Source organism: Ipomoea nil, unplaced genomic scaffold (genome assembly GCF_001879475.1).
Source record: "Ipomoea nil cultivar Tokyo-kokei standard unplaced genomic scaffold, Asagao_1.1 scaffold1770, whole genome shotgun sequence".
Taxonomy (NCBI): Eukaryota; Viridiplantae; Streptophyta; class Magnoliopsida; order Solanales; family Convolvulaceae; genus Ipomoea; species Ipomoea nil.
This window is the reverse complement of record NW_017618198.1, coordinates 883,302-897,114: the sequence shown is the minus strand read 5'-3', so window position 1 is coordinate 897,114 and position 13,813 is coordinate 883,302. Positions and strand designations below refer to the sequence as shown.

General features: G+C 33.3%; 1 protein-coding gene across 1 annotated transcript; it reads left to right on the top strand.

Moving 5' to 3' along the window:
- Positions 1 to 8,801: 8,801 nt before the first annotated feature.
- On the top strand, positions 8,802 to 13,208 carry LOC109192402 (serine carboxypeptidase-like 27). Its single transcript, XM_019343025.1, has 9 exons — positions 8,802 to 9,478; positions 9,576 to 9,671; positions 9,840 to 9,932; positions 10,074 to 10,159; positions 10,275 to 10,535; positions 11,112 to 11,239; positions 11,321 to 11,416; positions 12,419 to 12,524; positions 12,789 to 13,208. Exons 1-9 carry the CDS (start codon positions 9,106 to 9,108, stop codon positions 12,927 to 12,929), a joined length of 1,380 nt encoding a protein of 459 aa, XP_019198570.1. The 5' UTR covers positions 8,802 to 9,105; the 3' UTR covers positions 12,930 to 13,208.
- Positions 13,209 to 13,813: the final 605 nt, after the last annotated feature.

Genomic DNA, 13,813 nt, shown 5'->3' with positions numbered 1-13,813 from the left:
AACTTTGATATTTAATTAGAAAAATAGTGCACAAAAAAGATAATAGACAATGTAATGAATATAATCAATTGATGAATTTGAATGTAAAAATTTTTACATTTGAGAAAAATAAAGACAATATAACTAATGAAAATATTTCTCTTAATTAATTTATTGATAATGAATAATTTTTTTTCACTGAATTAAGACATTGTATGGACAATGTAGCGAATATAATCAATTAATAAATTTGAATATAAAGAATTTTTATATTGTAGAAAAATAAAGACAATATAACTAATACAATTATTTTCTTATTTAATTTATTGATAATGAATAATGAAAATGCAATTAGGCCACTGAACGAAAAAAAAGTGCAATTAGGCCACTGAACACTCTAAAAATGTACAATTTCACCTGATAGCAGGTTACCCTCAATTTTAGCAGGTTATCTGCTTACGTGGCAGCTGAGTTGGCATTTTTAATAAATTTTAATTAATTTTTAATAAATTTTAATAATAAATTTTTATTAAAAAATTTTTTTTAAAAATAAAAACGACTTTATTTTATTTTTTATTTAATTTTTTCCAATTTTTTATAAAATTTATTATTAAAATTAATTATTAAAAATTATTTAAAAATTATTAAAAATGCCAACTAAGCTGCCACGTAAGCAGGTAACCTGCTAAAATTGATGGTAACCTGCTATCCGGTAAAATTGCATACGTTTGGAGAGTTCAGTGGCCTAATTGCACATTTTTTGAGTGTTCAATGGCCTAATTGCACTTTTTTTCGTTCGGTGGCCTAATTGCATTTTCAGGTTACGTTCAGTGGCCAATTTGAACCTTATTCCTTAATTATACTATAGATTTACCAACAATCCAAACACTCCCTTAGTATTCCATCAAAAAACGAATAAAGAAAAGTCATTTCATTAAGAAGATTAAAACTAAGTAAAGTAAATCGTCTAATCATGTTATATTTATTTGAAACTGTATATTAATCTCATTTTGAAATCATTGGTTCACATATTTATTTTTTCTTTAATTATTATAAACAGAAATGATATTGTACACATAATTAAGATGATTTATTCCTAATTGTATTTCATATATATTATAATTCTAAGGGAAAATGACACTTCTTCCCCCTAAGTTATATACTTATAGCACTTTCTCCCCCTGAATTATTCAAGTGGCTGTTTTTCCCCCTGAAATGTTAAATGGACATATTTACCCTTAAAATAAATATTTAAAATAAATATTTCATTTATTTTCCTTCTCCAACAAATTATGACAATAATTTGGTTCAAACCAAACAAACACTATAGCAACCAAACTGAAATATTCCAATTACAATTTAGAATTGAAACTCGATATTTAGAGTTTATTAAAATCGCGAACCGGAACGGACGATTCATGTACCGAACTGAAAAAATAAAATATATTTATTGTTGAATTTAGACTATTTAAAATAAAAAATAAAATTTTAAAATAAAGACGGTTCAAAATTGCGAACCGGATCCAGAACCGCCGATTCACGGTTCAAGATCCAATTTTTTTATTCATAATTTTAATAAATTGAAATCCAATATTAGGTTCTAGATCTGAATCATAACCGGAAACTTTTAATTCAATTGCTATAGTGTCCGGTTTAGTTTGATCTGAACCGTGGTCATCCCTACGTATACGCGATAATTTGTTGGAGAAGTAAAATAAATAAAATGTTTACTTTAAGGGTAGAAATGTTAATTTAATATATCGGGGGGGGGGGGGGGGGGGGAATCACCACTTTTAGAAAAATTGAGGGGGCTAATGTGCTTACCTAAATAATTGAGGGGGAAAAATGGCTATAAGTATATAATTTAGGGGGAAAAAGTGCCATTTTCCCTAATTCTAAATATATGAATACTAACTAAGAGAATTGTACTTAGAAATCAATAGAAAAACATATATATATATATATATATATATATATATATATATCGAACGCATTTTCTTATATGATTGTATAATACATTGTATATACACATAATGTTTATTAATATGTATATAGAAAAATTCTATAATATAATTTCATTAATTATAATTTATATTGATATAATTATAATTAAAAAATTACATTTAGAAATTTAAAAATTAGCATTTAAATATTGTATGATTATTATAGTGCATAAGTGTATGTATATTTTTAGAAAAAATTATAAATATTCATGTTTCATTAATTTTATACTTTCATTTCTTTAATTATATTTCATATTTTATTAATTATAATTTAATAAAATTGTCACAAATTTTTCTAGGGAAGAAATCTTATATTTCTCAGTTTCAATAATTATATTAACTATAATTACCAAATATTGTGGCAATTACCATCCGATTCTGCATATGCAATCATAACCCATGTCCACTAAAATTACAATCAAACCAGAAGATTTGCTTGGATAAATTATCGCCTAGACATCCAGGAGCATGGGGCAGGACAGATTTTTCTGGAGGGTGTGTTCAGAGGACACCCCTAAAATGTCAAAATACATCCTCGGATGGATTCGTGAAGTACTCTGGTATTAAATTGCCAGATACTCAATTTTCATGGTTCAATAGCAGTATGAACCTTCAAGAATGTGAGCAAGTTTGCCTCAACAATTGCTCTTGTACGGCTTACTCAAAGGATAGTTCAATTCTATTGTATTCCCTAATCTTTATTTGTTCAATTCTACTCATTCTATTCTATCATATCCTACTCTAGTTAAAATTCTGAACTAACTTCAACAAGAAATCACTGAATTTGTATAGGTAAAAAAGATTACCTCAATACATAGATCCCTTCACGGATTCAGACCTTCAGTGCCAAACTTAAGATCATAGTACCTACAGAATTAGTATTCCCACCAGAAAAAGTCAAGTATATTAATTATTACAGGAAATATATGGAAGTCCAAAAAAAAAAAATTTAACAACTTCCTCTAGCAATGGAGATTCCTTAAGCTTGTTCCAACTCAAGATATACAAAGTTGAATCTTGTTTCACTGAAAAACTCATTCCAAGTTAACATATATTCTACTCTAGTTAAAATACTGAACTAACTTCAAGTAAAAAAGATGACCATTGACAAAATTGAATCTAAATGGAAAACCCAAGACCATTACGAAGGGTAAGTAAACCTAATTGATTAAACCGAATATAACCTAAAAGATGAGGTTTGGATTGTTGCCTCGAAAGATGGTGAAGAGCAGAAATTGAGACACACAAATATCCAACAAGAAATTCAAACACATACCTCGAATTTGGAAGTGACCGGAGGCGCAAGGGAGGCGGAGCCCTCGTTGGCGGCTGTGGCAGAGCAGGAGGAGTCTCCGTCGTCGTCGTTGGCTCTTGCTCGCAGGAGAGGAGGAATCGTAGGGGAGGCAAAAAATTTTAAAGGCCAGATAACAGTGAAATTAAAATTCTGCGAGTGGCCTAAACGGAGAACTAACGGAGAAATTAAAATTATTAACAGATTCAATAACACCATGTGGGTATTTAGGAAAAACTCTATAAAAAAAATTAAAATTGGAGTAATCTTAGCTATTCATTTAATCTAATTATTTGAAAAAATAAAAATTAAAGTAATCTGAGCCATTCATTTGATACCGCCATTTTTTCTACCCATTATAGGCCTAACTCTCTTGGGCTCTTATTAGTATAGTAGAAGTAGATATAGTAGAAGTAGAAGTAGATATTGATAATGTATAGTATAATTTTATTAAACGAGGTGCCAAATTGCCAATATATTTATGCATTGCCCTCCACAAGTTTCCATTCCTTTATCATATGTGGGGAACAAGACAAGAACCAGAAAAATTCCAAGCTTGGATTTTATCATGGCCGCATGGGGTCTATATATATATATATATCATTAAATGTGAGAGTATATGCAGCAGTACTTCTATTTAAATTGTTAATGACTTATTGAGAGCAACACCTCTGGTATGAAATTTTGAAATTTCCAGTAAAGTTTTCTTATGTGGTAGAGAGAAGAGAGAGATTGGTGAGGTTATACGACTAATTTAGTTTGAAATCATGATTTTTTTAGAGAAAAAGTTACTAAAAAAATGCATGATCGTTCCAATAAAAATATGGACTCTGGCAAACAATAATAGAGAGTGACAATAACATAGGGAAGAGATTTTTTTTTTAAATTTTTTTTTTAACATTTAAATTTCACTATAATCATACATATCTCTATTTACTAGGACTATGTGGTCCAATGGTATCCGGGTTGGACTTTTATTTTAGAAGGTTGTGAGTTCGAGCCTCAGTGGAGGCATTATTAGCTCTTTGTGTTTCAGTAGGTTGAGAAAGTATATGAACAGATACTACAATGTAATAGAGCTAGTAACATTCAAAAAACAAAAAAATACATATCTCTATTTATAAAGATAAGAAACATGATCTAAAAAGACCTCTACAAAATAAAGATAAAAGTCTAGAAGTTCTATAAAATCTCTATAACTGAGTAATTGAGTCCATTGGATTTGAAGTTATTGTAATCTATGATAAATAAAAATGTAATAAAATAATTTCGTCAAAATATAATGCATCAATTATTATTATTTAAAAAAAACAATTCAAAATTTAATTTAAAAGTAAAATTTTTCATACATATTTAAATACAAAATTATTCACCAAAATTTCGATATCAATTCTCATTTAAAATTTTATTTTCAATTACAATTAAGACCAATCTATAAATTTTAAAAAATAATTATCAAGCATAAAAATAATAGAATACATACATATATATATATATATATATATATATATATAATTGGTCCCCTAAAAATTAGGACCATATTTTGTCAGCTGCACATGGTCTGAGCCGGATATGAAAAAGAGGGCTCGTGCGCAATATTGCACACCATTGTGTCTTGGTGTCGACAAATTATTGTGTGGATCATAAATATTAGGTACATATTTAATATATTAAAAGTATATTATTTTTGTACTGAAGATATACTATATAAAATAATGTACTCATAGTATATTAAAAATGTATTTTTTTATTTATGATCTATACAATTATGTAGACTATGGTTCATGTAATAATGATTGACCAGTGGGCCGGTGCAAGCGACCCCCTTCAATGCAAAATACTTGCCCATTGTGGTCCATATGGATGTTATCGATGGATGAAAAAAAACAAGAGAATATTTTTCTATTTGTGAAGTTATTTATAAAGAAAAATTTATTACATTCATTACCTATTTAGTTATTTATAAATTATTAGTTTATAAATCAGTGTAAATTAATTAATAAAAGGATATGTCTATGCTATATTTACCCTATGCTAAACAATGAAACATGAAAATTATCGTTTTAGTATCTTACCATTATATATATATATATATATATATATATATATATATATATATATATATAGTTAGGATCATATGAGAATATGTGCTTAGGTGAGAACGTGAGAACACATCATGTGCATCCATATAATATTTTTTAATGGTCTAGATTAGATTAAGTGTGTGCGAACGCACATTAAATGTGTGCAAACACACTAAATCAAATTTGCACACATTTAATGCGCGTTCGCACACACTTAATCTAATCTAGACCATTAAAAAATATTAGATGGATACACATGATGTGTTCTCACGTTCTCACCTAAGCACATGTTCTCACTGGAACTCTACCATATATATATATATATATATATATATATATATATATATATATATATATATATATAGTGAAGTTTCTATAAGATCTAACTCTGCATGAGTCATGTGAATAATCTCATTCATTAAAAAAAATAGATCTATGGATCATATTAATTTGAAGATTTAAAATGCGTGTATACATATTAGGCATTACTTGTGTGCAATATAAGGACATACTTAATATGCACAGTCGCGTGTATACATATTAGACATTATGATATGTGCATATTAAACATGCATTGTCTGTAATATAAGAACATACTTAATATCTACACATCATAATGTCTAAATGCCTAATATGCACAGTTGCACACATGCATTTTTTTTTTTTTTTTTGGAAAACCAACCGGCCTAATTTTCATTATCAGAAAATAAAAGTGTTCACACTGGAAGAAGGAAGAACATCAAGCCAAACAACACAATCAGACAAAGAACCGGTCTCCCTGGCAAGCAAATGAGCGACCTAATACGTTGATCGCTTAACAAAATAGAAATGCAGATCAACAATAGAGGTTGCAATATCTTTAATATCATCAATAACAAGGTCAAAACAGGACTCTCCCACACCACCATGCAAAGTGTTGAGTTTGTCTCATATATGGATTAGGAATAAGTGTTTGTCTCATACTAGGAGTAGGAGTGAAACGAGTAGACCTATTGTATAAGGATTAGATGCCTATAAATATATTGGTTGTATCCCTCTAGGTTGTGTCACCACTATCACCATCACAAATAATAAGAGAATTGTTTCGCTCCCGTGGATGTAGGCACTTTGCCGAACCACGTAAATCTTGCCTTCTTTACCCTTTCTGCCATTATTATTGTTTCTTGTTCTTGACTTTGGAGGGGCGCTGTAGTGTTGGGCAGCACGGATACCAGGAGGGGTCGTGGACCTGGTATCGATATGGGTCAATATTGGCTCGGTATGGGCTGGGCTTGTCATGAGTCACAGCTAGTATGGGCTGGGCTCTTGTCACGAGTCACGGCTGGTATCGGTATGGGCCAGTATGGCACTGGTATAGTAGTATGGACCAGTATGGCACTGGTATAGGTCGGGCTTGGCATGAGTCATGGCTGGTATGGGTTGGGCTTGTCATGAGACATGGACCTGGTATGGGCCGGGCTTGGCATGAGTCATGACTGGTATGGGAGGACTTCTCGGGACGACGAAGAAGTTCGTGAACATGCACTGGGAAACGTTTGATGCTGCGTTGTGCGTGTTGCTGGCCAGTGGTAATTGCTGGTTAGTGGAGCATTGGGCAAGGCACACGGGTTTAGTGTGACTTTGCAGGGGCGCTGTTGTGTTGGGGCAGCGTGGATACCAGGAGGGGATATGGACCTGGTATGGGCCGGATGCAGGAAGTCAGCTGAACGGGGCAGTTAGCATGAGTCGCGGCGGTATAACAGGTCGACGGCTGAGGGGCGAATGGCTTGGAACAAAGCGGTTCGTGTACATGCTGGAAAACGTTTGATGCTGAGTGGTGCATATGGCCGGCTAGTTGGGATAAACATGGTTGTTCCTACCCATGTGTATATGTGAGATAAGTTTTTTTTTTTTTTTTTCTCCTAAGGGGCGTAATTGTGAAGGTGGAGATGGTGAGATAAGTCTTTTCTCCTAAGGGACATATTTGCTAAGGTGGAGATTTGTTGAGTTATCTTTTTCTCCTAAAGGACATATTTGCGAAGGTGGAGAAGTCTTTTCTCCTAAAGGGCATATATGTGAAGGTGGAGATGGTGAGATAAGTCTTTTCTCCTAAAGAGCATATTCGTCAAGGTGGAGATTTGTTGAGTTATCTTTTCTCCTAAAGAACATATTCGCCAATGTGGAGATTGTTGAGTTTGTCTCATATATGGATTAGGAATAAGTGTTTGTCTCATACTAGGAGTAGGAGTGAAACGAGTAGACCTATTGTATAAGGATTAGATGCCTATAAATATATTGGTTGTATCCCTATAGGTTGTGTCACCACTATCACCATCACAAATAATAAGAGAATTGTTTCGCTCCCGTGGATGTAGGCACTTTGCCGAACCACGTAAATCTTGCATTCTTTATCCTTTCTGCCATTATTATTGTTTCTTGTTCTTGTTAATTTCAACACAAAGCATTGAATACCCTATGTTCATCCATCTCAACGTCAACCCCTTGAACACCCAACTCTTTCAATTAACTTAACGCCTCTGCTAATTGATAGTATCTTTAATATTATCAAGTCTAAATTGTCATAACTTATTGGTTAAAATTGAAACTATAGTCCTGAAAAGGCCAATAGATAGCTTTAGCCTTTTGTGCAATAGAACTTACGGAGTATTTACTACTTTTCAATTTGTTTTTTTAAAGAATGAATGAATGCAAGACAGTCAAGCAATTCATCAAACAGAAGATGGGCATTGTCAAAAAGAACAATCATAAGCGCCTTCGACTTTTCCCCAAAAATAAACGAAGAAGCTTCACCCACAACTGTTGACGCCCGGATTCAGGCCCCACGCCTTCCGTGATTAGTTAAGAGGCAACTGTTGCCTTCATACCTTTCAGTCAACAAATACAGCAAACCCAAGCAGGTAAGCATTAATTACAATTTACAAATGCTTCTGCTGATGTTCTCTCGTCGTATTGCTTCCGCCATCTACTTTCTTTCCAACTAAGCTAACTAGCTAATCATTGTGTATTAAAGCCTTAATCCTTTCCGCATTATTTTAATCTTCCTACAATGGCTACAGCACGGAAATCTTGAAAAAGATCGTATTTTTATATGCTCCTCTACATGTGAATTGGTGATGCTGCTGTGTCGGCCAATACCAATATGTGGAAAGTACGCACCCCCCATGTGCGCCTCTCACCTGTTCGGTCAAATGCTTCAGTTAACAAGCATAAATTCTTAATCTTTTTTTAACTCTCACCTGCCTGTACGTTTTAATCAACATTTTACTAACATTCTCAACTTTGACTATAACTGTGTGCTCCATGCAGAGAACAGTTGAAGAGGGAGCAGTTGAAGAGCATTAATAGCAGTAAATGTTAAGACAGATGATGAGAAAAGTAATTACTCCCTTTTGACCAGTTTTGCTAAACCCAAATGTGAACGTGATTAGTCTCATTAATGTGAATAGTTTATATTAATTTTTCCTGAAGTGGCAAAGACATTTTGGAGATCGTTAACTCCGGGTATACATCTTGTCCAGATGGTGACTTTCACTTTATATAGTCATCCCCACACTTCTGATATGCTTGTCTTTTGTTTAGCATGACGCAAGTATTAGATCCAAGAATATTTTTGGATCCAAGATTATAAATATATTATTAGCTGTACCTGTACTGCCATAATCTGCAGATAAATTCCCTAGAATTCCCTAATATATTGAGATTAGTACTTTAGCTTGATTTAGTTTTAGTTGTCTGAGAGATTGTTTCAATGAGGCACCCTCTGCACTCACTATTGCCAGCACTCTGCTGGGCATTTCTTTTTCTGGGTGCCTGTAATTGTTTGAAAAATGCAGATCAAGTTAGAGATAGGATAACACATTTGCCAGGGCAGCCAGCCAATGTTGAATTCAATCACTACTCAGGTTATGTGACAGTGAATGAAACAGCTGGGAGGGCACTGTTTTACTGGTTCATTGAGTCACCGGCAAGTCGAAACCCTGGGAAAAGACCACTCATTTTGTGGCTCAATGGAGGACCTGGATGCTCTTCTGTAGCTTATGGGGCTGCTGAAGAGATTGGGCCATTTCACATCAATTCTGATGGGAAAACTCTTTACCTTAATCCTTATTCTTGGAACAAGTGTATGTTGATGTTATTTTAAGTCATCTACTGTCTATTGCTTTTCTCATTGCCGTTTAATATCTTTCTGATGTGAACTCATTTAACATCTTTTGTCAGTGGCAAATTTGCTGTTTCTTGAATCTCCAGCTGGTGTTGGTTTCTCTTACTCAAATACAACCTCAGATTTGAATACTGCAGGTGATCAAAGAACAGGTAATGCTAATCACTTTTGTTTATTTATATATTTATTCTTTTGATATTTCTGTTGAAATACTGGGTATGAATGCTTCACTTGCCATGAGTTGGCTCTAATTTGTTTGACTTGGAACTTTTTTTTTTTTTTTTTTTTTTTTTTTTTTTTTTTTTTTTTTTTTAATGTAGCTGAAGATACATATGCATTTCTTGTCAAGTGGTTTGATAGGTTTCCTCAATACAAGTATAGAGATTTTTACATTGCTGGAGAAAGTTATGCAGGTCCGTGTTTTCACTTTGTAGCTGTGTAGTCATCATTTCCCTGTTCACATAATACCTGGAGTATAAATAATGATAACAACAACACTACAGCATAATATGATTATGAATGATCTGGTTTAACTTTTATGTTAATCTTGTCAGGGCATTATGTCCCACAGCTATCTCAAATTGTCTACCAAAGAAACAAGGGAATCAAGAACCCTGTTATTAATTTCAAGGGCTTCTTGGTATGCCTAACAAGCACTTGCAAGCTTCATTCAATTTGTGCAATTATCTTTTAACTATTTTCATCAATTATTGATACTCTGCCCTTTTCGTTAACCTTGATTTCTTTTCTTAAAGGTGGGGAATGCAGTTATAGATGATTACCATGACTACATTGGCACATTTGAGTATTGGTGGACACATGGTTTAATTTCAGATTCTACATACAAGTATCTTCGCAAAGCTTGTGATTCTGAATCATCTACACATCCTTCAAGTGATTGCATCAGAGCACTTAGTATTGCAGAGCGTGAGCAGGGAAATATTGATCCGTATAGCATATACACTCCCCCCTGTGCTAACACTTCAGCACTTCAGCACAACTTAAGGGGTCATTATGTGAGTAATTTCTTGTTCTTGTCTGACCTGCATTACCCCATTTCTCTTTGCAAATATGTAGTTTCTCTTGAAACCTTATTGATTAGAATCAAAAGCTTCAAACTCTCCCGATATGCTGTCTAAATTCACATACTCTGACTGTCAATTTTGGGAAATAAAATTGATAGTTGCTGAATTGTAGTAGACTAGTTTTCTTCCCCCTCTACTCCCTGAAAAAATAAAGAAACTGCTTATATTTTAATGCCACTTGAAACCTAGGCGTGTAGCTGTGCTTGAAGCAGTTGTTGAGTCTTGAATTCTTAACTGTCATTTTTGGCACGCTATGCAATTCTGTTATTCAAATTTGATCTCACTGTGTATCAAATTTACCTAAGGTACATAATTGTCATTTAAAGAACTCTCAAATACTGGAGTTTGAGGAATGTTTCACCATTCTAGCCTTCAGTTCTTGTACATAAATGCTTAGTATTGACTCTAGATCCTCTCATAACTTTTCTGAGTCTTTGTTTCTCATTAGTGTTGCTAGTTTCTTTTGTTTCTCTATTTGCAACTGAACTTATCTTCTTCAAACGGCAGCCATGGATGTCCAGAGCATATGATCCATGCACAGAGAGGTATTCTCAGTTTTACTTTAACCTACCAGAAGTCCAGAAGGCATTACATGCTAATGTAACTCGAATTCCCTATCCATGGGCCACATGCAGGTGAGTGAAAAGAATATGAAAATTTTGCATCCTATTAATAAGTTATTAGCCTTTGCTAACTGGAAGCTCATTACTTTGCAGTGATGTTGTTAGTAACTACTGGGGAGATTCTCCTGTATCAATGCTTCCTATTTATCGAGAACTAATAGCTGCTGGTCTCAGGATATGGGTATTCAGGTACCACCTCAGCTGATTTAGTCTTTTCGCTTCCCCTTTCATGGTGTTATTACCTTTACTTCACCATATACGGATCCTTTATATCAAAAATCTAATATGAATTGTATAATTAGACCATTCAAAACTTTTCTTTATTCAACATTTACTGGTACTTCTAAGTTCTAAGATCAAATTGTAACACATTGTGAGTCATGAAAACCATCCACATTCTACCTCTAAGTGAAATAGTGAATAAGATTTAGAAAAGAGGATATGGGATTCACCATTTGATTGATATGTTCATATTATAACTTTAACTATGTTGAATATTTGAATGACTGTCCACTGATCGCCCAACAAAATAAAATTTTCCATAAAATTCACATGCCTCTACATTTTTACATTACACGTAACAAACTACAAAGTCAATTCTTTTGATTATCACACCAGAGAAATGATGCAAGTTTTAAAGTATATACTGACGATCTTGGTTCAAACTTAAAAATTTTCTTGTATCACAAAGGATATCAAATTATCAACTGCTGAATCTCTATCCATAGGCATTACCCTTGTAAGCCATTGTTTAAGTAAATGATGCATCTCTATCTATGGCATTTTCTTTCAAAAATTTCTACCTCTAAGTATAATGTTTTGTTTTAGCATGCTGTAGCTAATCATGGCTCTGAAGAAGTTGAAACTGTAAGGAGCTACAGATCAAGAGGAGTGCTTAACTTATTTCTCACATTATAACTCTAGCCTAATGATGGGATTCCTCGACTGATCTTTAAATAAAGAAACATGGGTCATATTTCAAAATCGCAATGCACACATAAATATTTTTCTTGAGAACTTCTTTAACATGCTTTCATTTTGGGTACATTTGATGGAGGATTGGGGTTGTGGGATTTAAACCTAAGTCAACCCCCTAGAAGAGTAGAAGGGGTGTAATTTACCACCAAACTACACGCCAAACACCGTTAACATGCTATATTTATCACCTTCTTTTACCTTTTCGTTTTGCAGTGGGGATACTGATTCTGTGGTTCCAGTAACAGCAACTCGGTATTCCATCGATGCATTGAAGCTTCCAACTGTTGCCAACTGGTACCCTTGGTACGATAATGGGAAGGTTAGTTGAAAGCTAGAAAATTGATTTTCATTGACATGTTCTTGTTGTTTAGTGCTGCCTGTCTTAATTCTTATAGAAAGGTTGCTATTTGGATAACACTCTTTCCTTTACATCTGATATGACAAAAGCACATCATTATGCAATAAAATTATAATAGTGGCTCAAAATCATACATAAAAGCTTTCCAGTGTCTTGTGGATTCATGCTGTTTTTTTTTTTTTTTTTTTTTTTTTTTTTAAATCTTCTTCTTCTTATGTCTAATAGGTTGGTGGATGGAGCCAAATATACAAAGGGTTGACCCTTGTGACTGTAACTGGAGCAGGCCATGAGGTGCCCTTACATCGCCCGCGACAAGCTTTTATTCTTCTGAGATCATTTCTGGAGAACAAGCCATTGCCAGCATAAGCCGCGCCATTCATTATGACAAGCAACCAAAGGTTTGTATTTTATATTTTGATTGGAAATTGTTATAGGAAGATTGCCAGAAGACCTGATCTCATATCCAATAATATATGTTCCCATTGAAATTAGATTCATAATAATGTATGTGCTGTCATTGGATTTGAATTGAAAATGTAAGTAAAATTCTTTATCCCTTCATGTACATGAAGCCTCTCATCATTCACCCTTGTTGACCATTGGAACATTAATGCAAAATGCTTCTTTTCCATAGGGTTCACAGTATTTGTGTTAGTCAATTTCACATACTTCAAATAAACTGACTTTGATTTACGGGAAAGCCCTGCTATCCAAAGGTATGCCCTGCTCAAACCAAGAAGGTGGCAAGAGACAGCTCTCACGATGAGTCGAACTTGAAACCTTGTGGTTATCAAGCCAACTGTCCGACCAACTTGACTGGCTTGCTGATCTTGAATCTTGATTATGTGGCTCATATATGCACCTACTTTTAAGTATGATATTATTTTAGTTAAGTGGTGATCACATTGATAAGTGATTTCTAGACTCTAGGAAAAAAAGGGTTTTATTAAAAAATAAAATAAAATAAAAAGCAACAAAAAAGGCAGGAAAAAGTTATTTTTAGACTATAGAGATCAACTAGGTTTGCATATATTCCCCTTTCTTTTCCAAGATTTCCTATTTATATATATATATATATTTAGAAAATGGAAACAAAGCCAAAGATATTAGTTGTTACTTGTTAGTGTTGATATGCAGTTTTTATATCTACAATCTACCCTAAAAAGCTTTAAGTTGGATTTAATAGAGTTTTTTTTACAGAAATTCTTATTTTAGAGTGGAGGGCAGAAAATGTTTGTATTTATAATGAT